We start from the raw sequence: 24075 nt of genomic DNA on the forward strand, positions 1-24075 counted from the left end.
TCAACTCTAATAAGCGCCGGATTGTTCACAAAAATGGGGAGAAAAAAACAGAGAGGGTGAAAAGATAGAAATCCATTTGTAAGTCTAGGCTGTGACTATTTGCATGGCAATGAAGGCTATGAGTGTTCTGCACTGCTCAGATGTGAGTCCCAGACAATAGGGCCTGTGTTTGTTCTTCCCCGGGAAGTTTGAGAAGGGCAGAAAAGGGGCGAGAAGAAGAAGAAAAGGGGAGGTCGTCAACAGAGGGGATTACGCATTGTGAGAACCACGCGCATTCGCTTCTGCTATTGTGGTGACTGAATTACTTTCCAGTACCAGGGTATTTAGTCAAGCAGATTGTGTTTCTTTACACCCCGTGATGATCTCTCTTGACGGCGGTTGGTGACAAGTGGCTTGGGGGACAGCAGCATCACACAAACAGGTGGGTGAGTTGGTGGACATTATACATGCTATAAGAGCTGAGCTTTTGTCCTAAGATAATTGGATATAATTTTATGTATTATCTAGGGAAAGATGTATAGAAGAATACAAAGCGTAAAGACGTTTTTAACATAAAAGCAGCAGCAGAACGGCTGAAATTCATAATAACTGAACACAATGAATCTTAAATGAGTCTTTTGCTGGCTTTTTCCTAGTGTTGTACATTCTGAAATAACCAACAATGTTTAAAATCGCTGAAGACATAACTTTAAAGTGAATTTAACTAAGTGTAAAAAAGTGATGTAGTTGTGTAAAACATTTTTTGAGGCCTACGTACAGATAATGTAAAGAGATTATTTCATTGAAATAAGCACTTTTTTCATTCCATATTGAGTAACTGATCTCTGTGTACTTGCCTATATATTTAGTAAAAACCCGAGCTTTGGAGATTGCTTTGGAGTACAAATTTCATTCGGAGATCCTTCTCAATCTGACATTACTAAATTATTATTGTTCAGTTTCCATGACCTTTCTTTAGGTGGGTAATTTTAGACATGTTCTCAGTGAAAGTTTAGACATATTCTCAGTGACATGTTAGTGAAAGCATTCAAGGGCAGTAAACATTGATGCACAATATACGCCATCTGTAACTGCAGAACAGTACAGGAGTACATAAAAAAACCTTGGCAAGACAATGACGTGTGGAAAATGCTTACATGATGTGGCTTCCTAGCCATAGGCCCATAGATAATTTGACTGTAAAAACATTTGTCTCAAACTTCTTTTTATGGCCATAATTAAGTCTTTATAGATAATTGCCTGTAGTTTAAATCCACATCCCTCTTTTTTATTCTTTATTAATATTTTTGACAGCATCAGTTAATTGTTCACATTGAAAAAGAAAGGAGACAAATCATAGGATGTAGTCCTTTCGCTGATAAATGTCAGTGGAAATGTTATGACACTTTGTTCAGCAGTAATGATTTCCACTTGTGCACATAACAAAATCAAACAAATTACTTACATGCAAGTACATGATGGCTTGACATTCCCCTGTTGTTCTAGCTCAGTCTCTTGAGTCATTTGAGGTCCTGATTTAGGAAACATAAACTACATGTCAGAGTTATTGTTTTACAGAGCTGAACAGTAAACAAAAAGTCCCGTGATAAGCTCCCAAATGACCAATTAAGGACAATTTGTCTTGGAAGGATGATCTTAAAGAAGTGAGGCTTAACAGAAGGAGATTGCAAGATTGTGGTGAAATGAGAGGTCTGAGTCTATATTTGGATCTTTTGTTTTCAGCTTCGCACATTTTCATATTCTTCACGTTTCCATTTCTTTTTTTAATGATCATACACAAGACCAAGTAAGAAGATTGATGCAAGTTAGCATCGCTTAGCAGTTAGCGTTGGCAGTGCATATTGATGTGTCATCTTCAATGTCAAGTAGAAGCTGCTTTTTCTTTATTGCTGCATTTCAACATTTGCGTTGGCACATTAGACACATTTTAACAGCATCCCGGAACCATTTCTACAACAGAGCGACATTTTATTAGCTAGAGCACATCACCATATAGGAAAATAATGTGACGGTCTCAGCGCATCTAGTGCTTAACATTGTGAGACTGCAGCTCGTTGTCATTCTGTCATGTGGTAGAGTAGCGTACTGTACATACAGGCTACAGGAGGTCTGCTGGAAATGGGAAGAAGGCCTATTAGAGGTAATGAATGGCTGTCATCCACAGGGCATTCTGCATGTACTGCATGTCATGTAGAAATGTGACTTTCTTTTGAAAGGAGAAAATTGACCCTAGAGTTCAACTGCGTTTCTTAACATTTTAGTTTCTTTAGATTTTTCTCAGAACTTATACACCTGTAAATGATAACTAATAGCTTTGTATTGTGTATAGCTCATATGGAGTGGATCTATCACTATATATGATACGTTTAAAATCAGACTTTGCCAAGGCCATCATTATTATCAAGCACTATCAAGATAGCTGTCACCCAAGGACATGTGTTTTACTTACTCCCTAATACCTTAGCTATTTACAGACCCGGAGCTGGGAGTTATTTTGGCATACCCATTATTTTCCCAGAATTTCATCACTTATTTCTAGAAAGGCCCATCTTGTTAAATTGGCACCCAAACATCTGTTGACCTGTGCACTATTCCAGCCACATCAGTAAAGGCTAACACCCCCAGGAAGATTTTTAAGCAGACTCCTTGGCATGTTGGCAGCTGAGGTGTTGCTCAGAGTAACATCATTGAGGGCTGTTGTCTAGCTTTGGCTCAAGGCGTTCAGTTTGGACGCGTGCTTGGCAGCCCTATGAAAGACCGCAACAGCTCACGATTCACTAGCCACTAATTGTAATGTCACTCCGCAATGCGTGGAGATATGAATACGGGCGGTAAAGACATACATAAGCACAAACACATATTCTCATTCACATTCTGTATTGAAATTGAATTTCAGAAATAAAAGCCTGCATCAGTAATTGATTTTACCAGCTCATTACAAATAGGCCTTGACAGCTAATTTACTTTTACAAGATTAAATACGAACATTATGAGCTGTTAAGGCATTAATACTGCAACTACTCTAACTGCTGAAACAACTTCCTGCCGTATAGTCTATATTTCAAATTTCCTCTGGGACCACCCATGCTAGAAATGCATGCACTTGTGTTCCTGTGCAGCACTTTGGATTGAAGAATACACATTGTGGGACTGTATATGTTACGTGCTGATATTACAGTGTCAAAAAAACTCTATTAAAATGGTTTAGAATTATGGCTGTTGTGACTTCTAGACCTTAATATCAACTGATCCCACTGAGTGCTGATGTATGGTTTGCTGCTTGACTGGAGAGCAATAAAGTTGAGTTTAGGGTTTCACGTCTAGACAAATAATTTGTGTTGCTTTTCAGAGTAAACGACTTCAAGACAGAGGTCTAAAATGAGAAAGAACATCCGCAATTTTGAACAGACATACGCTCCAGAGAATAAAAAAACCCAACGGGGTACATATTGTCATTTCACAGGAGAAATTGATCATTTACTTAGAGAAAAGAAGAGGTTACCAATTCAAACAAGCATGGACAACAATGATCACCCTTGGTAACATAGGATGACAAATCTGTGGTGTGATATTTTGGTATTTTTGACAAGGACATGTTGACAGTGGATGGTTATTGTTGCTCGTAGAAATAATATGAGAAAGACACCGCAGTTAATCCATGTATATAAAGGAAACTGAATAATTTGTTAAAGGTAAAGTCTGTTAAGGTTGGCAGGGTTGTCAGTTCAAGATGTTTTATTTGTATGGTCCTAACTAATTTGCTGTTTGACTTTCATTGTCCTTACACTCTTGACCCTAATCTTGGTGCACATTATAATTGGTGCATCGATTCGACTCATAGTTTGTCAGAGGCATGTGTGTCTCTGTTTTCCATGTCTGGGGAGACGTTGATCTAATTAGAAGTCTTCATTAGTCAGCTGCAGAGTGCAGTGTCATGCTTAAGGAATGATGTTCAGGCCCTGCTCTCCCCCATGAAACACAATACAAGGCCTTGTCTGAATTCAAAACAGAGGGCTGTTTTCAGGCGCCTGCAGGATGCAAGACAGAAAAAAGGGAGCTTGGACAAAGGGTTTGTCTTTATCTTGTAAAATGCAATTCTGCTCTGGAATTCATGCATGAATTTGTTTAAAATCTAAGTTGGTGTGTAATGGATTTATTCTTTTCAGATGAACAAAAAAGGATAATACCATCATAGGTCTCATTTTGAACAGTCCGAACCTTTTTTGTAAGACCTACCCCTTCATAATCATGTTAGATGTTATTCAACACTATTAATTCTATAAAAGTGTACATTGTTAGCCTACAATAATGTGGCAGTTTGGTTAGGTTACAGAAATAGTTGGTAATCAGACATCTAAAAGTCAACTCTTTTTTTACAGCATGTAAACTCGTCAAGTTAGATTTGCCTTCCAGTTCTTAAAATTCACTTTTCAATTTCGGATAGATATAGACAGCTCGTAAATGTTGCTTTGTAATTTAAAAAACCCCCAAATGCTTCATGTATGCATTTATAGCTTTGTGAAATTAAACACTACAGATTTCAATTCCCTAATTGCAATCTCTGTGCACTGCTTAATTAAATTGTTAACTTTTCAGAGACATGATCATGCATACAAACCACATCATAACAAGATGGGATACAGCACTGCCGGGATCGTAAATTACTGTGCTGTCGAATGAAGAATCGGTAGCACTGGACCAACTATCTTCTGTCCACTAACCATGGGAAGTGCAGTGGAAATGCACGGTTGGACAGTAAAAATGAGTATGCCGAGTGTTTTGGCCATGGTTATGGTCTTTTCTATGATTCCTGGCGGGGTGCTGAGTGATATGAGAGATACTCGGGGTCTGGAAGCCCAACAATTGGCCCAGGGGGCCACTCATCTGCACCGTCGCCTGAAGAGAGCCTGGATCTGGAAACAGCTGTTTGTCCTCGAGGAAGATCCCACTCCTCGCGTTATTGGCCAGGTACCGCTTCAGACTGAATGTCCTCCATGTCCTTGATACGATACTAAACTTTGGAAAGGCATGTCTTGTTACCTCTGAAAAATGGTTTGAAAAAATCTAACTTTCATGTACCCTCTCCTCTTTCTGCAGCTCAAATCTGACTCTGACAGAGGGGAGTTTTCTATCAAGTATGTATTGTCAGGAGAAGGCGCCGGAGATGTGTTTGAGATAGATGAGTATTCTGGTGAGATCCGGACACTGAAGAAGCTTGACCGTGAGGAAAAGGCCTTCTACGTCCTTCAAGCACAGGCTATAAACAGGAGGTCCAATGAACCAGAGGAACCCGAATCAGAGTTCATCATTAAGGTTGAGGACATCAATGACAATGTCCCCCAGTTCCAGAACGAACCGTATGTGTCCAGCATCCCTGAGATGTGTCCAACCGGTATGTTAAAGAAAGATAAGTCACCCCTTTAACAGTAAGAGTTGAAAGTACAGATATACTAAATGAAATTTAAAGGGTCAGTTCTCCAAAATTCCAAAAGCAAAACATATTTGTCACTTACCTTTAGTGGTACAGTATCCTGCCATGTAGGTAGTTTTTCTGGTATCTGCTCAGACATTTGTCTCTGATATTCTGCCACCACCTCAAATACAGTTCGTCGAACAGATGGTGTGCTAATATTTAAAATAGGCTAAACAATGGCATTATTCTAGATCAAACATGTAGCTATATTTCTATGTTTCAGAGTATCATTTATTTAAGATATTATTCATACAGACAAGTTATTAGTTTAATAAAAGTTAAACATTTTCCATTGAACAGATAAAAACTTGCTTTTGGCATTATTTTTTCAAAGGATATACTTATATAAATTAATTTTCTTAAATTAAATCTTGACTGAAGACAATGAACAAAAGGTTATATGAATGTCTGTCATCTGTCCCCATTCAGGAAGTTAAAAGTATTGGATTCTGTATCATAGCTTCGATGCCTTTATGGATATATTTCTTAAGTAATGTTATTATAACCACTGCCCTTTCATACCACAAACATTACCATTTCAATTTATATGTAATCTGCTTTTGCAGCATAATATCTCACTCGTAATAAATCATAATGCATTGGTCTCGGAAAGAGAGGGGGAAGGTTGGAGTGCGGGCAACTGAAAATAAGAAATGCTCCGGTAAATCCCTGCCTGTGAGAAAGAAAGACCGCTCTCTGGGAAAATAAAGAATGAGATAAACAAGAGGACTGAGGGAGGGAAAGATCATCTAGAAAGCAAGGTGAGGAGTAGGATATGGTCAGTGGAGAAAAGGGTAGTAAGTGTGAAAGATAGAGAGGTGAAACTGAATCAGAGTGTGGAGGAGAGAAAAGGAGGGGCTGGTGGATATTGAGAGAGATGTTGCTATAGGCCTGGAGAGGCTGTCACACACACCTGCACCGTCTTACTGAATTGTGAAAGGCCAGTGCTGCTCCCCACCCCCACCTCCCGACCCCCGCCCCTTTGTCAGCATCCCTCCTCTAACCCTACCTCAACCTCACCCCCTCCTCTCTTCCATTTCCACTGCTCCCCCTCTGAGCCAGACAGACAGACCCTGCGGGACTGTGGCATAATCACTTTATTTCCCCGTCGACTGGAACTGCTGCCTGAGAGCTAACTCTGACTGTGTGATCCCCCTCCCCCCACAGGGACCACAGTGGCCCAGGTGACAGCCACAGATGCTGATGATCCCATGTTTGGAAACAACGCCAAGCTCATCTACTCCATCCTGCAGGGGGAGCCCTACTTCTCAGTGGAGCCAAAGACGGGTACCACTGACAGAGGCTATTTTGGAGGCGAACTCTTTATACATTTTATGACTAGTGGGCTGTAAAAAGACAGAAGGGCTGAGATGTTTCCAATTTCTGTTGCGACAGGAAACCGTCTTGTCTTTGGGCTTTGTCTCTCTGGTCTTATTTACTTTTGACAAGTCAGACACAATTTCTCACTTTGAGAATTGTAAAAATTCCCCAGGCAGCTTTGTCTCTTAAAACAACTATTGACAGATTTAGTTACTCAGACCACTGGAAAAAATGTGAGCGTTTACACCAGGAAACTGGTTCAACTGATGTCAATGCATGTACATTTACACTATTTAATGTGTAACACAGGTCAGTTGCAGCACTTCCCACACACATTGTTGACCTCAAACTATGAAAAGTGGGGGGAGGCCATTATTGATGTAAAAAAATTCAAATGAATGCTAACTGTAAAAGGGTAAATCTGACTTTTTAGGGAATCAGTTGTTAGTTTTCATTGAGGAGTGGGCAGCAGTTGACTCCAAACCACTAAGTTGTAGTTTTGCTCATGGCTTCAGTTAACCTGTAAGGATAAGTCTGGAGATATTTTATATATTTTTCTCAGTGTCAGCAAAGACCAAAACCACCAATGAATTGATCCTACAGACTAGTATTGTCTGCGTTGCCAAAGTCTGATATACCTCATTTCTCTTTGCCGAAAATCTCCGTTGTTGCCGTTAACTTAATAACAACACATCAATGGGCCTCACAGGTGCACTGCGTTGACATGTTCCTTCATTGTGAGAACACGTGCAGTGAGTCAATTTCATTTTGCCAATCCTGATAATGTAGATGTAATACTCCACAGTAATTGTGTATTAATCAACAGCTGAAAAATATCCCCCAACAAATGTGCTATTTACTCCTGTTTGCATAATGTTTTCTAAAAACTACAGTTTTGTTTTAGTGACACTATATATATTTACTATATACTCATTTTTCAGGAGATTGGAGTGAGAGGTCTTGAGACTGACATACATGAAAGTATAGAAAGACAGACTAACAACTGTTTATTTTGTTCTTTTCATAGGGAAAAATGAAGAAAAACACCCGCCTCATCCTTGAAATCAAAAAGGCCATTTTTTTGCCACTGTTACCTGGCCAGGTGGCTTACAGATCTCTATCAGTTACTGAATGTTCAGCACAAGTCAGATTTACAGAGCAACTGGATATTGTAGTTAGTGAATGGCAGCTGAAAAGCTTGTCATCTAAACAGAAGATTAGATGACTCAGTGGTTGAAATGATGACTTCCAAGGAAAAACATTTACATTTGCCAGGTCCATCTAATTCTCTTGATTCAAAGTGTTTATCTGTTTACTGTTGCCCACAGCCTCCACTTTGGCCAGACAGAGGAAGCTCTTAATATTTACTTGTGTACTGCTATGATTCGCAGATTTTTCACTCTATTGTGGTGCAGTTTTACTGCACATAGTGCACAGTGCTCTCCAAGACCACTTGAGGCAAAGTTTGTTTACTAACATTTGGTTTAAGAAAAAAGATAGAAAACCACCCACAGATACACTTGATGCTGTCTTAATGAACTCAACTTGCCTCTTGTACACCTCCTCTCTGTCTGCCTCCTCTATCTGCAGGGATTATTGTAACATCTTGGCCAAACATGGACCGTGAAGCCAGAGAGCAGTACCTGGTGGTGGTGCAGGTGAAGGATATGCTTGGCCTCAGCGGCAGTTACTCCTCTTCCACCACAGTCACCGTCAGCCTGACTGATGTCAACGACAATGGGCCCACTTTCCAGCACCGTGAGTCACTTATACGGTTTGACTCATAGTGATGCAAACACCAGGCCATGCACGCTCTGGGAAAGAATGAAAGAGTACAAAGTGTTGCAGACTGCGAGGACATGTTTAATATTATACCTAAGAGGTATTTATTTGATCACACTTCTCCTGTTCGGGTGGGTGGTTTGTGCTGCCAGCACTGCACTCGGCTGTACACATCTTGTTATTCAGCGGCAGCCAAAATTAAAAGGAGAAAGTCGATGAATGAGACAGAGCGAGAGAGAGAGAGAGAGAGAGAGAGAGAGAGAGAGAGAGAGAGAGAGTGAAAGAAATGGGAAAGGAGATGTGGATGTTCTGTTCATCTGCGTGTGCACACGTACATGTGTCGCCCACTGGATGAATTTAATCATTCACACATGAAAGGACATTTGTCATGACCTTTGGAAACAAACCCAGCCTTCTCAGTGATAAACCTCACTAAACGAATGCCCAAGGAAGAAATCAATTTTGTAGAAATGAGGCAGCAGAGATGATACTTTTAACTATTAATGTCGCATTCACATTCATGGCAGGTGCTACTGTATCCCATTGATTCTATGTTCAGTCAAAAGGCCTTATTAATATTGTATGGCCACACTTCACTTTGACCTGTGCCCTCTGTTTTGTCACATAATTGCAATTTATTATCAGCAGGGATTTTTTTTTTTCAGGAGCAGCTGGTTGCTGTAGAGTTCCTCCCAGTTGTGGCACCCACCCAAATAGAGTCCCCCACACAATCACATTTTCTCATCTTCTTATTAGAGTTAGGCTGGGATTATGTGGCGTTGCCACAATTTATCTATGACTCACACAAATTGACCCTCAACCACAATGTTCCCTCTTCTTATCATTTTACACACCAGTAGACTCTCGTGACTAGCTATTAAGAACTTACTGTCAAGCTCTCTAGGCGATGGTTTAGTAAAGAAACTTTTTTTATTTGTTGTTTTCCTCTAAACATGAGTTATCATGAAGTGCTGCAAAAGTACCAATTTGGTATCATCCAGATCTTGTATTCCCTTTGATATTCTATTCCAACGTTCAACTTCTCAGGCTAATGGTATCAGCATGAATGACTTATAAAACAAGTTTGTTTCTTCAGACCTGTATGCCTTCGCCATCCCTGAAAATGCAGCTGTGGGCACCACAGTGGGCAAGATTATGGCAGAGGATGGAGACATTGGCATTAATGCCAAAATGACCTACAGTCTAGAGGATGACCTGGAGGAAAGCTCCACTTTTATCATCACAACACATCCAGTGACGCAGGAGGGAGTGGTTCTGCTAGCCAAGGTGAATACATATACACTGAACAAAATTATCAACGCAACACTTTTGTGTTTGCCCCCATTCATCATGAGCTGAACTCAAAGATCTAAGACTTTCTCTATGTACACAAAAGGCCTATTTCTCTCAAATATTGTTCACTAATCAGTCAAAATCTGTGTTAGTGAGCACTTTTCCTTTGCAGAGATAATCCATCCACCTCACAGGTGTGGCATATCAAGATGCTGATCAGACAGCGTGGGTATTGCACAGGTGTGCCTTAGGCTGGCCACAGTAAAAGTCCTCTCGAAAATGTGCCGTTTCACAGATTTGGGGTGGTCTGGAGGGGCCGGAAACCAGTCAGTATCTTGAGTGACCACCATTTGCCTCACGCAGTGCAACACATCTCCTTCACATTGATCTGGTTGTTAATTGTAGCCTGTGGAATGTTGATCTACTCCTCTTCAATGGCTGTGCAAAGTTGCTGGATATTGGCAGGCCCTGGAACACGCTGTCGTATCAACTTCCAGGAATTGTGTACAGATCCTTTCAACATGGGGCCATGCATTATCATGCTGCAACATAAGGTGATGGTCGAGGATGAATGGCATAACAAGGGGCCTCAGGATTGCTCTGTGCATTCAAAATGCCATCAATAAAATGCACCTGTGTTCATTGTCCATAACACACGCCTGCCCATACCAGAACCCCACCGCCACCATGGGTCACTCGATCCACAACGCTGATGTCAGCAAACCGCTCACCAACACAACACCATACATGCTGTCTGCCATCTGCCCTGTACAGTGAAAACCAGGATTCATCCGTGAAGAGAACTCCTCTCCAAAGTGCCAGATGCCATCGAATGTGAGGATTTCCCCAGTCAGGTCGAGACCCCGATGAGGACGACGAGCATGCAGATGAGCTTCCCTGCAACGGTGCCTGACAGTTTGTACAGAAATTCTTTGGTTATGCAAACCGATTGTTGCAGCAGCTGTCTGGGTGGCTGGTCTCAGTCGATCTTGGAGGTGAAGATGCTGGATGTGGAGGTCCTGGGCTGGTGTCGTAACACGTGGTCTGAGGTTGGATGTACTGTCAAATTCTCTGAAACGCCTTTGGAGACATTGTGCTGTGTGATGGAACTGCACATTTTCAAGTGGCCTTTTCATTGTGGCCAGCCTAAGGCACACCTGTGCAATACCTTGTTGTCTGATCAGCATCTGGATGTGCCACACCTGTGAGGTGGATGGATAGTCACGGCAAAGGAGAAGTGTTCACTAACACAGATTTTGACAGATTTGTGAACAATATTTGAGAGAAATAGGCCTTTTGTGTACATAGAGAAAGTCTTAGATCTTTGAGTTCAGCTCATGATGAATGGGGGCAAAAACAAAAGTGTTGCGTTTATAATTTTGTTCACTGTACATACCTATCAGTGTCTACTATATGAATTTTGTACATATATTTTTATATCTAGTTTTCAATCTGATGATGGCAGTAGACTGGCCAAAAATCATGTATTCCTTTTAGGAAACTGTCTAGTAAAATCTATGTTCAGCATCCTCCACAGCTGGTGAAAAGCTTTCATTTTAGCAGCCACATTTTTCTCCATACTGGCAAACTGGAAAAATAGCATGGGGGAGCTGGTGTCGTTAATGTTTAAGTATAATTTTCATTATTGCTTAAACAGTGTTGTTGTATAATAAACTCAAAGCAACACTGACTTGAATTAATTAATTTATATTTTGACCATATATGTGTTAGAAGCTGTGTGATTAGCAAGGCCTGAGCTCTGTGTGTTCAGGTAGTACCCAGTGATTTTAAAAAGTCAGAAAGTCCTAAATGTATTTCTGTTGGTTAAGAACTTTAGATTACTCTTGGACTGTGCTTCATACTTCATGTTTTCCCACATACAGTACAGAATGCATCTCCTTTATCGCACAGGAGATTTCAATTTAGTGTGATAATTAAATAAAAAATAACATTATTGAATCATTTTGGGAAAATAGTAATGGTTTGCATGCTGTTTTCTAATTACTAGCACCATAATGTAAATCGAAAACACAGCAATATTTAAGTGCGTACTCACAGCTGGTAGCTTATTGACATTGACTAAACAATTTTAACATCCAGTCGTGTCCTGCTCTCTGTCTTAAATACAGCTGTTACTGTTTAACTTTCTTAATGACAAAGAACAAGTGGCTCTCTTCTTGTAATAGCCACTGTATTATATATGAATATAAATATGTGAATATAAATTTATGAATTGTAAGCGGTAGTTATTTCCTTCACAGCCTTTGGACTATGAAACTAAAAGACGTTATGTCATGGCCGCCGAGGCAGTCAATGATCATGTGGACACTCGTTTCCTGAATTTGGAGGACTTCAGGGACAGGACAACGCTCAAGATTGTTGTGGAGAATGTGGACGAGCCGCCTGTCTTCCTCTCACGGGTCTACGAGTGGAAAGTTGCTGAAAATGCCGCAGTGGGAACTGTGGTTGGCAGTGTTAGTGCCAGAGACACTGACACAGTCAACAATCCCATCAGGTAATGTGAACCATCTAAACCAGGAAGAATGGCATCTGCCACCCAACTGCCAGTATGATAATGACGAGGTAGATACCCAGGCTGGTGGGGGTGTAACATCCCTAGACAGCCCGCCTTAGACAGCTTCCTCCACAGGGTGAAAAATCATTCCATTTCAAATAGTGTTACTGGCTCGGTGCATCCATTTTTACCCTTGATCTCTGGATACCCTGTACATGGTCATATTTATCTCATATTACTTTAGTAGGAAATGAGCCCTGCTGAATAAATCATGATGATTCTTTTTTTTTTTTTTTTTTTTACACCTCACGGGCTTTTCTATCTATTGCCGTGGTATTATCACAAAGCAACGTGGCTAGGACGTGGGAATGCAATAAAGCACCATATGAGGTGGCATATGGAATTGAGATTTGCAGTCATTTGCAAGTGGGGCACGTTGCAGAGGAGACAGCAGCAGTACTGGTGCCTGTAGTCCATCTCAGCAGAGCTTAAGAGTGGCAGGTGCTGCATATCATCCTCAGCCTAGCGTCTATTACTGTCCCTTTGGTGACAGTGTCTCATTGATTAATACATTTAGGCTGACATTTTACTGGTTTCCATAGTTCTACTAAATATGATTAAGTTTGCTTTGGTCTAATTGGCTTATTTTCCATGTTGTCAACAAAGTGGCTCCCAGAAATTATTCATTACACTGTTTGTTTTCATTCCTGGGTACCCTAATTCACCATGGCATTATAATCCCTTATATTAATAAGTGTTAAAGGTATGGTGGTGTCAAAGACCTGTGCAATAACAAGCAAATGTTTTTTAGAAGCACTTCAGCTTGCTTGGTTTGTGGGTGATAGCATTTTTTTTGTACATGCAGATCCACTATCAGAAAACAAGACACAGGGGTGTGTATTATGTCACCGCAGCAGCATCACCTCAATCAATTCTTGAAAGACTGAACAAAGTTTCTGTTTCTCTATGTTTACATGAGTCCCAGTCTCACGGTTTTTAAATAATATTTTCTCACATATGATATATATATATATATATATATATATATATATATATATATATATATATATATATATATATAAAATAATATTAAATCAAAATAACTAAAAAATACAGAAAATTGTGTTGATGCCATCTGCGTGAGATGCTTTGTTTTCACAGAGTTGTTGTCGCTGTGTCACACGAGCTTGTGTGAGTGCTCTCTTTGTTGGAGATCAGTCAACAGATTAAAAAATTGAGCAGTTTGCCTAATTAATCTCCCTGTGGTATCGCAATGTTTTGTTTGCCCAGAAAACAACCTTGCCTGCTAAATGTGTGTCTCCGTGATGTTTCTTCCAGATATTCAATTGACAAAAGGAGTGATACCACAAAAGCTTTCAAAATAGACCCAAACAATGGAACTATAACTGTCGCTAAAGCTTTGGACCGAGAGACTTCAGACTGGCACAATGTGACTGTTGAAGCCAAGGAAACAAGTAAGGATAATTTCATGTCTTGTTCAATAGCATCTTTTTGACATGGCCAACTTACTCAGTAGTCATGAAACCTGTCCAGAAAAGCACTGTGTTGATGAGAAGTCTTTGTTTGGAGCAGTGATTCCCAAACATACAGTTGTCAGAGGTTCTAAAGATGGCGCAATAACTTTAAAACATAGAAAGTGCCATCCATCCATCCATCCATCCATCGTCATCCGCTTATCCTGTGTACAGGGTCACAAGGGACATAGAAAGTGCAATTTATTTATTTATTTTTTAAAGCTGTAACACCTGAACAACACTTGTTGTGATTAAGAGTGCATGTAAATTAATTAAATGCCAAAATAATGAATACACAGTTTAAGTAGTTAGGTAAAAGTGTGATTGGATAAATGGTTAAAATAGTTAGCAAACAGTAACCTGTTGGAATAGTTTGCTAAAAGTTATGAATATAAACTTGTGAAATAGTTAGCTAAAAATAACCTGTTGGAATAGTTTGCTAAAAGTTATGAACATAAACTTGTGAAAATAGTTAGTTAAAAGTAATGAACTAGTTTGCTAAAAGTTCTGAATTTAAACTTGTGAAATAGTTAGACAAATGTAGTGAATAACCTGTTGAAATAGTTTGCTAAAAGTTTGAAATTGTTATAGCTGCTAAAAGCAATAAATGGTTGAGGTTACCTAAATGTTACGGATAAACATATGAAATTGCAAAAGAGTTTTGAATTAATTGATGAAATGTGTAGCTGTAGCCACTGCAAGACCAAACCTCTCCACTGACCAAAACTAAACATTGACAGTTAAACTGTAAAAAAAACATTATTCTATGCTAACAATTTACTATTATATACAAGTAATAGTGCTAAATCACATCTAGTTTAAAATGAATTTAACATGACAGGTGGTGTCGATAAAGGGCTTTATCTGACTATGTCTATGTTGGGAACCAGTGATCTACAGGGAATTTCCATAGTTTGTTTTTTACTTATTTTTGGTATTGTTCAGTCCATATTGGTTTGGAAAAAGTAGTCAAACGCCGTTGTCCATTTTTTCCCTCCACAGTCATGTTTCAGGAAGAAGAAACATTTATCAGTCTTAAGTATTATTTTGACAGAACTTTTACAAAGCATTTGTGATACATGCACCCTGTGGACTCCAGCATATGTCTATCATTACTACTGCAGCGCAGAACCATTTATCCTCCTCTGTGGCGGTGTTCATCAAAGTGCTGGACATAAATGACAACGTGCCAAGGCTTACAAGAGATTACCAGCCATATATCTGTGAGGGAACGCAGGCGGGAGATGTATGTATATTATGATACACTGATGTTCATAATTTACTATAGTGTTGCAATGAAAATATCAATGAATATGGACAGTAAAAGTTCTCATATTGTGTCATTTTGTCATCAAAACATCTCTACTATTCTGTACATCTTTTAAACATTGAAGGACTTACAATGAACCATTTGACTACTGAGATGAATCCCCCTTGTTAACTTGCCATCCCCTAGTAGCAGAGATAATGCAGGGATGGTGTAATATGTTGGTCCTAGTATGCTTGACTCATTGATCCTTTATCTGACTTAGGTTTGAGCAAGTTAGAATCTATGGCCCCAACCATGGCTCTGAAAGATCAGTAGCCTAACTGTGCTTTGTATCGATAAATCCATGGAACTGTCCATGGTGCTGAAGTAGCAGATGGATTTGTAATTGTGCCTTTTTCTCTCAGTGCCACCCTTCTATTGGGTTATTTGGGATTTTTAATACTCTCTGAACTATATAATATAAATACTCAAATCTATACTACATTGTAGCCAATATACTCTATTACTGTACTATGGAGTACTGTCACCTTCATGATCAAGGTGACGAGTAACAAGTGCAGTGGTGCTCGCACTGGGCCATCCCCTGACTGATTATATTTTATAACATTGTCAGCTGCTGATTATGATTCAGAAGGTCTTATTTTTAAGAAATCAGTGTCAAATATGAAGGCTGTATATGATTACGTAGACTTCCTAGGAAATCTGTTGTGGGTAGGTGGCACTTGTGTTGCTCATTTCCTCAGTAATGTGTCTTTGTGTTTCTAAGCTCATTCAGCTACTCAGTGCTGTTGATCCAGATGACCCTGTGGAGGGACACCACTTCTACTTCTCTATGGTCCCCGAGAAGCACATCAATCCCAACTTCACTATCAGAGATAACCAAGGTTACATTCATACTAAATAATTAGGCACACATGATACTTCTCTTGTGCTTTCTTCACACAAGATTCACATACTCTCACTTTTGTACAGTAGATATGAAGCTACAGACAGCAGACAGTAAGCTTAACTTAACACAAAGACTGGAGACAGAGGGAAATGTCTAACTCGTCTAAAAGTCCGTCTACCAGCACCTCTGAAGCTCTGTTTAGGCATACAAGCACAGTAGTCCAGTCAGCAACCAGGAAATGAATAACGAATAAAGATTTAACACATTTTCATATGGCACAAGTCATATTTGACTTCCAAAAAGTAATTGTTAAGTGTCTTGATTCAGTCTTACAGGTGAACCCAAAGCTGAGACAGATTTTCCAAATTTACTTTTGTATACACTGAAAATTAGATTTGACAGGGCTTGGGCCTTTCAGAGAGCTTAGATTGTATTTTAAATTACATTATGTGTGTCAGTTCACTTGTTATTCAGCTTTGAATTCTCCTAAAATAACAGCACTCACTCTGGAAGTGGTACTCATGTTTTTTTGAAGCACACTAAAAAAATGCACATCTCTTCATTTTTAGACAATACAGCAGGCATTGTGGCACGCAGGAGTACTTTCACCCGCAAGGATCGAACCCAGTACCTCTTGCCTGTTGTGGTAACAGATAGTGGCTCTCCAGCTCTCTCCAGCACCAGCACTTTGACCATCAGTGTGTGCAGCTGCCATCCAGCTGGCCATTGTCCCACAGGGGGGGTGGAGGCCCTTGCCATGTCTATGGGGGTCAGCCTGCAAACCTTGCTAGGGCTTCTGGTCTGCCTGGTCACACTCACAGGTAAGCAAGCATGGTCATACCTTGTATTCACATCCCACCTCACTCCAGAATATCAAACTATGATATAAAAAGGATGCATCTAAAGGAATACTCTTGCTTTTTTGGAGTCTGGAGTCTAAGCCATCTGGTGTCAAAATCATCTGTCTTCAAAATGAGGAAATTAAAAATTAAGGCTGGAAGATTAGTTCATTTAAATGATGAAAAGATGTCTAAATATACAAATTCTAGTCAAAAATATATCTGAATACATCAAAAAATTATATTTTTAGGTAAATAAATATAAAGCTTTAAAGATTTATATTAATTTCTTAATTAATTAATTTCCACTTTAATCTATCTTTCCCTAGCTGCTTTAAAAAACAAAAACAAAACTAATTTGATCTTTTGTTTTTGTCACCACATTTGCTAAATTTCTTAATAATACATCATCTGCCAGTGCACACAATGTTAAAAGTATATATTGTACTTTATACTGCTGTAGTGTTACTGATAAACTCTAGTAAGAGTTTCTACAGCAGTTGGCAAGCAAACACAAGTTAGCTAGCTAATGCTACTGGGAGGTTTTTAGTTGAGTTTGTTTGACAAAAGAGACAATAAATGACACATCTACAAAATATCAAGGATGACACAATAGTCCAAGACCTTTTTTATTAGCTTACTGGCTAACATGATTTAGCAACTGCTCCAAGAGCTTACATATTGATTCCTATTTCTGTTAACTCTCCATTACTTGATGAACAATATTATTTAGTGATGAATTCAGCTATATTTTTGAGTTGTCTGATAAACTTCTACTTCATTTGGTCAGTTTCGAGGCTCCAAATATAAACCTGGCAGATATTTTTTTAAATGCAGAATGTTGAAATAGATGTAAAATGCATCAGTAATAGTGTACTTTCAGAGGGAGGAGAACTTCCTCTTCCTGTAAATTTGCTTAGCTAGAGTTCCATCCTCCAGACCCTTAAGACCTTCCTATGTACAGAAGCAATTCAAGTGTAATCAAAGCAAGCCAATAAAATTGCACTAGGGTACAATCACAAAGTTTTTACAGAAAATTATCCTGAGGTAGGTTTGGCATTTTCGCACGTCTTCCAAACAGCCAAATAAAGGGCTACCTCAGGATTACCAAAGATCTTGTTGTGCCAATTTCTTGAGAAGAGTTTCTCCAAAACTCAGTGAGATTGACAAGACAGATGTCTGGCTAAACAATATTTCTCTGAGGCATATTACAAATATAGTTTGTTTTGTTTACACAAGAAGAGTGTAGTGTGCTAGAGAGCTGATTGTTTTCGCGCTGCAGATTCACAAAGATTTTCACTAATGATAGACAGAAAACATTACCAACTTTGTATAGTGCTAGATATCTTACCTCATAGCCATTTGATATTAAGGTGACCAATGATCATAAAAATTCAGAATATTCCTTTAGGAAATTGGAATTTACAAAGCTTATGAAACAATGAGAATCTCACTGATATTATGCTATAAAAAAGCCATTCTTTTTCAGCAGGTCTGTTGAGCTAGAACATTTCCACCACACATCATTTTGGCAAGTATATAAACATGTGTTAAACAGCAGGATTTTTCATTAACAATTTTGCACTTTCATTTGAATCCCTTTTTAAAACTCACCAGCGTGCCTTTAACACACACTTTTAAAATGCTGAAAGCTTGCAGAGCAATGATGTCAGGTAATGAGTGTATTGGTTGCAATACATCAGTAGCAATGCCACCGTGGGACATTGATGGGTTTGCATAGTGAAGAGCTTTATTATGACCTCGGCTGCTTTGTGTCCTCCCTTTGCCCATCACATGAAAGATTAATGACAATACCTGCTATGCTAACATTCTGTCGGATGAGCACAATACCCTGTGAAAACACGGCATTCTGTGCCACATGGAGCAAATTATTTCTTTATGCGTGAGCTGAAATTAAAAAAAAATTATTTATAGTCTAATTTACCCACATTTTGATTTTTGCATCCACAACAGGTTGCAGAAAAACAAATCTCGCTGCTATTGTTTTCGTTGCACTTGTGTATTCTGTGTGCATGCTCCACCAGGAACCCTAGATGTTGATGTTTTTTTCTCACTAAGCTCATGCCCTGGTTTTTGACTGTAATGATCTCCTACCAGTGCTGTCAATTCTAATGTTGATGGTGAGGAGGCACAGGCGGAAGCAGCAGGAGGGACTGAAGGTGGAGGGGAAGGAGCTGGAGCTTCCTGAGACTGTGTCACAGAAGGTGCTGTATTACGGAGAAGGTCGAGGAGCAGATCTGAACTTCTGCCAGCCCGTTGTCCCGCTGCGACCCCACCCAAGAAGGAGGGATAGGAGGCTGCGGAGGGAGGACATCAGGGCCAGCATACGTATGTCCCTCCGAGAGTCCCACCTCATCGGGCCGGATGATGAGGTCTTCAGGCAGTTTATTCTGGACAGGCTGGCAGAGGCTGATCAGGATCCTTACGTACCCCCATTTGACTGCCTAAGAACATATGCATATGAGGGATCAGGGTCTCCCACTGGGTCCCTGAGCTCACTGGAGTCTTCTAGTTCAGAGCTTGAACTTGATCAACCTGTTTGTAATCCCAGACCCTACTTGGTTAGACTTACGCCTTGGTATGGGGTAGGAGGGGAAGACACCACCTTCTGATGGGCTTTTTCACCTTAAATGGCTATCTTTTAATTTTTGCATAATGGACCAGTGCATTCCCAATGAACACTCATCAGTGACATGAAAATGAAAAAATAAAAATGGTGTTTCAAGCATTGCACTTAAAGGAAAGGTTCAGCGTTTTGGAAAATACTTATTGTCCAATTAGATGAGATGATCAATACCAATCTTATATCTGTATAGTAAATATAAAGCTACAGCCAGGGGTTAACATGGCTTAGCTCTCCCCCTCCCCATTTCCAATCTTTATGCTAAGCTAAGCTAACTGCCTGCTGGCTCTAGCTTCATATTATCGTATTGTATCATATTCTCATGTAACTCAGCAACAAAGCGAAGTGTATTCAAAATTTTTAACAATTCAATTCTATTTGAACTATTATTCCTTTAACGACAAAATCAACCCTTATATAGTTTCACAAATGCCTTGCATATATGAACCCATTTTTGTTTGCTGTATTTTGTGAGTTTGTGAGCATTTATAACTATAAATGTCTAAGTACAAAATTTGCTCTCTTAGCTCTATTTTGTACTCCACCAGCTTCTGAAAGAAATGATATGGCCACTATATTTAGTTAGGAGCTTTGTCTATCTTTTGCATTGTGCTGGGTAGTGAACAGTGGGTTTAATAGAGTTATTGGCTGAAAACAGCTTCCTGCTGCAGCTGGAAAATAGGTTGCTGCACTCTTTGTCGGCTGAAAGACCAGAACAATGAGTTTAAAGAGACTGAAGCACTCTTCAAGCTGAAGGGAAATGCAAAGTTGGTGACAACTCTATGTTGGAGTATCACTGTGACTCCTTAGCATTGCACATAGTCATTTCATTCATAAAATAATATTCATTCCTGCAGCTTTAACCAAGTACTTTTACTTCAGTAGACCATAATGTGATCCAGCCAGAAGACTGCCCGTAAATCTTCACTTTCTCTTGGCTGGGTGAACTCTTGCTTTCTTTTATTTAGAGTCGGTCTCTGTACTGTTTCCTTGCTTCACCCACACTTATAATTAGTCACTAGTGAGTGCACAGGTTATTCTTAAGTACAAGTAGAAAAAAATATATTTGAAGAAAGTGGGTACACCAAAAAGGTCATCACTGTATTGACATAACTGTCATTTACATTTGAACATGGAAAGCGTATGCAACCGGAAGGGGGCTTCTTAAAGACAGGCCACAGTGTGATTCATGCTTTTAGTAATTACAGTGTGACAATATTCCTCTGTATAACACCAACAGTATTACTGACCTATGAAACTTCTGATACTATTTGTAATATTATTCAGTTCTTATAATTTTACTTTTATATTTGGCATTTTGCCAGTACAGTTCATGCGTATTTATATTTTGCATTGTGAAGTTAAATTAATGTATACTTCCCTTGGGTATGTGTATGACAACATATTTTTCTAAGTAGAGATTTTGTTTCCTGATAAGCCTTATTCTCACAGAAATTATAGTTTATATACAGAAGAGTATCCATTAAATATCAACTGTTTGACATGTATTATTTTGTATGATGTGACTTGCTGCTTTTTGCTGAGTTGCCAGAGAGCACATCACTCTACCAGGGTTGGGGAGTAACGGATTGCGTGTAACAGCGTTATGTAATCAGGATACCAAAGAAAAGTAACTGTAACCCATACAGTACAGAAAATAAAAATGTAATCAGACTACAGGTACATTTTGAAAAATCTGGGATTACTCACAGGGATTACTTTAGGCAGAAAGTTTCCATGAAACAGAAAACGCAGTGCTATTTGCCTCCGTGTGTTTTTTATAAAACACAAAGCTAAACAAAGACGTGTTGCAGACATTGATTGGCGTTTACAGTCACCAGTAGCACCAAATATGTGTTTCCACTGCCGCCCCTCCCCTTCATGCAGACTCTGTGCGAACTGGTTCCAGCTCTCAGTGAGTGAACGGCAGCTGGACCGGGACTGAGCACAGCCTCCGAGACCGACAGAGGCCAGTTTGACTACTGGGAATCCAGTACCGAGGTGGCTTTCTTGCCAGGTTTAGCTCTTGGCACTCCGGGGTTGAGTAAGCTAATAGCACCGCTAGCAGCACCAAGCTAACTAGCCACAGATACAGGCAGATAGGCTACAGTTAGCGATTTAGTAAAAAGTAAAGTTGTCCATCAAGAAGCTCAGTGTAAATCATCTCAGTACTGGATTCCCTGTTGGACTTTGAGGCTGCTTTCGGTTCTGTTCATGCCATGTTACTGGGAAGCTGCTGAGTGAGGTTTCGCTGCCCGCTCGCCCAATAACGTCCGGCTGCAAGTGCTGTAGCACCACTCATGCCATGCCCTTCGCTCACACCACGCCCCCTCGCGGTATAGTCTGTTATGATGGACTGTAGCTGCAACACCTTTCTGTATGGTCTGTTCTGCACATGCGCATACTTATTCCCGCCTAATTTGTACCACACATGTGTGGACATTGTAGTTGACAGAAGCCCAATAGCACTATTGACAAAAAATATGAATCCATTCCATTAATACTACAGTACTGTACTATGAAGATTAACAACGCTAAACAGCTGAAATGAATAACTTTTATTAAAAAAAAAAAAAAATTATACTTATTTGTCCAATAACATCAGAAGTTCAACTTTTGCTGCACTGAGCTGTGATTACCTACCTGCTGCTTCTGCAGTGCCATTACTTTATGTTATCGTCTTCTTCTTCAAATCCTGCCTTCTAGTGTCACGCCAAGCCCCCTGAGCTACAGTCCGCAGCCGGACCCTTCTCCGCTCGCCCAGCATTCCCAATCAGGCACCACACCCCGTGTAACTTAAACACCTTTATACAGTCTATGGTAACACTCCTCCGGTGCTCCGAGCTCCTATTACGGGCAGAGTGAGCTAATTTGACCAGTTGTTGCACAGCTAACTGAGCTAATAACACTAGCAAGTTAGCTGTTAACTAACTTCAGCAAGAAGTAAAGCTATCTGTCCATCAGGAAACTCTGTGAATCACAGAGTTGAGGCAGAGCAGCAGGTGGACATCAGAGAGAAAACTAGAAAAAAATTTTCTCTATATTTCTAATATTTCTCCATTAAATATGATCCAGTTTCACCAAAATCAGTGAAAAACATTGTGTTTTTGTACAGTAATCAGTTGGGCCCGGTCCCAGAAACACTATGCTTTAGCAGGGTCATATCGAGAATCTTTTCAATGGATGCTAAATTAATACAAGTGCAGAATGAGTCATCAACATTTTAAAATGATTTTCCAAATGACTAACTTAAATTTCACAGAATACCTACAAAACAACATTTTTTGTCATTGGCGAGCCAGATACTGCCAAAGGGATGACAGTGCAAAGCATATCATACAAAAACATTTAAACATGGATTTTGGTAATAGGAGATCTTAGTTATTGTATGTTTCTCTAAAAAACAATGAGCAGAAAAAGCATCATTGATTCTTCTCTTGCCTTCATTTGCCTTTTTGGCATTGAAGTAATCCAAAAGTTTTATTTTGTGGTACTTGGATTACATTACTGATTACATTTTTAAACAAGAAATTAGTAATTGTACTGGATTACATTTTTAAAATAACCCTCCCAGCCAATCAGCAGCGGAGAGTCTATATGGGTGACTGGCATCAAAACTCCAGCAAAGTAAGGTTGTGAGAAGAGAAAATATTCGACGAGGCTTGATTTGAAATGTTTAAAGGAAGTGAAACTCTTGAGAAACACAACAGCTGGAGTGCTGTGGGAAAATAGTACATAATATACAGTGCCTGGCTCTCTCATTTCTTCATGGTCATTTACAGCATTATCGGCAAACACTAGACGCTCACTCTTAGTTGTGTGGGTGGCTGCTCGAGGGGTGACTTGAGGTAATTGCATGGGGATGAGGTCCAGCCCCCTTCACCTTCTCATCCACTAATTGGGCTGTTTGCTGTCTGTGAAGGTCAGTGTTTGGACCAGAGAGAATATAGTTCTACCTAAAGAAAAAACTGAAAGAATTTCATACACAACCCTATTTGGAGAGAAGTTAGAATGTCTGGAGATAAGAGACAATATAAGGGAAACAACTAATTACTTGAATCTCTTCAGCTTTTCCTTTCCTGCCATGGGTGCTTGTATGAGTAGGTGCACCACTCAGCAGGACAATTTCCAGACATCCCTGCAACTCAAAGTGAGCTTCAAATAGCTTCCACGGTTGGAAACAATCTATTCGGCCAGTGCTTTTTAGACTAAATCATTGTCTCGCAATGGCTTCTAAAGACACAGGTGTTCACAAAAAAGGGGCCTTTTTTAAAGTCCTTTCAAACCAATCTCCACAGTCCCAACATGTAGGGGTTTTGGAATTGCCAATAAAGGCTCTGTTCTAATTCCTTTTTCAAAAGTACCTTAATGTCAAAAGTCATTCAGCTCCTGGTGTCATTTAACCTTCTGAATTTCTGTCATTACCCATGGTGAATATCACGGGTAATTTAACCTAACAGCCCTTTTCTTTGTGTAATTATACCCATTACAGCAATGTGAAGAATTTCACTCCGT

The 24075-nt window shown here is 39.6% G+C and overlaps 1 protein-coding gene across 2 annotated transcripts; it reads left to right on the plus strand.

Moving 5' to 3' along the window:
* Positions 1 to 273: 273 nt before the first annotated feature.
* Positions 274 to 21068, plus strand: cdh19 (cadherin 19, type 2). 2 transcript variants are annotated; one of them, XM_038730961.1, is made up of 12 exons: positions 274 to 421; positions 4597 to 4968; positions 5098 to 5392; positions 6641 to 6760; positions 8384 to 8551; positions 9672 to 9862; positions 12130 to 12383; positions 13722 to 13858; positions 15043 to 15164; positions 15955 to 16072; positions 16647 to 16898; positions 19035 to 21068. In XM_038730961.1, the coding sequence occupies exons 2-12, from the start codon at positions 4723 to 4725 to the stop codon at positions 19547 to 19549; spliced, it is 2418 nt and encodes an 805-aa protein (XP_038586889.1). In that variant the 5' UTR covers positions 274 to 421; positions 4597 to 4722; the 3' UTR covers positions 19550 to 21068. The 2 variants fall into 2 exon arrangements, with proteins under 2 accessions (XP_038586889.1, XP_038586896.1); XM_038730968.1 differs by lacking the exon at positions 19035 to 21068 and adding an exon at positions 18406 to 19017.
* Positions 21069 to 24075: the final 3007 nt, after the last annotated feature.

The sequence above is a fragment of the Micropterus salmoides genome, unplaced genomic scaffold (assembly GCF_014851395.1).
Source record: "Micropterus salmoides isolate LMB-PRFRI ecotype aquatic unplaced genomic scaffold, ASM1485139v1 Ms_hic_scaffold_1, whole genome shotgun sequence".
Classification (NCBI taxonomy): domain Eukaryota; kingdom Metazoa; phylum Chordata; class Actinopteri; order Centrarchiformes; family Centrarchidae; genus Micropterus; species Micropterus salmoides.

Bases quoted from the DNA above. Each gene is read 5' to 3' on its own strand.
- cdh19 (XM_038730961.1), top strand. From the start codon at position 4,723: ATGGGAAGTGCAGTGGAAATGCACGGTTGGACAGTAAAAATGAGTATG. The intron at 6,761-8,383 runs GTACCACTGACA...CTCTATCTGCAG, and splicing joins CTCAGTGGAGCCAAAGACGG to GGATTATTGTAACATCTTGG. The intron at 16,899-19,034 runs GTAAGCAAGCAT...ATCTCCTACCAG, and splicing joins CTGCCTGGTCACACTCACAG to TGCTGTCAATTCTAATGTTG.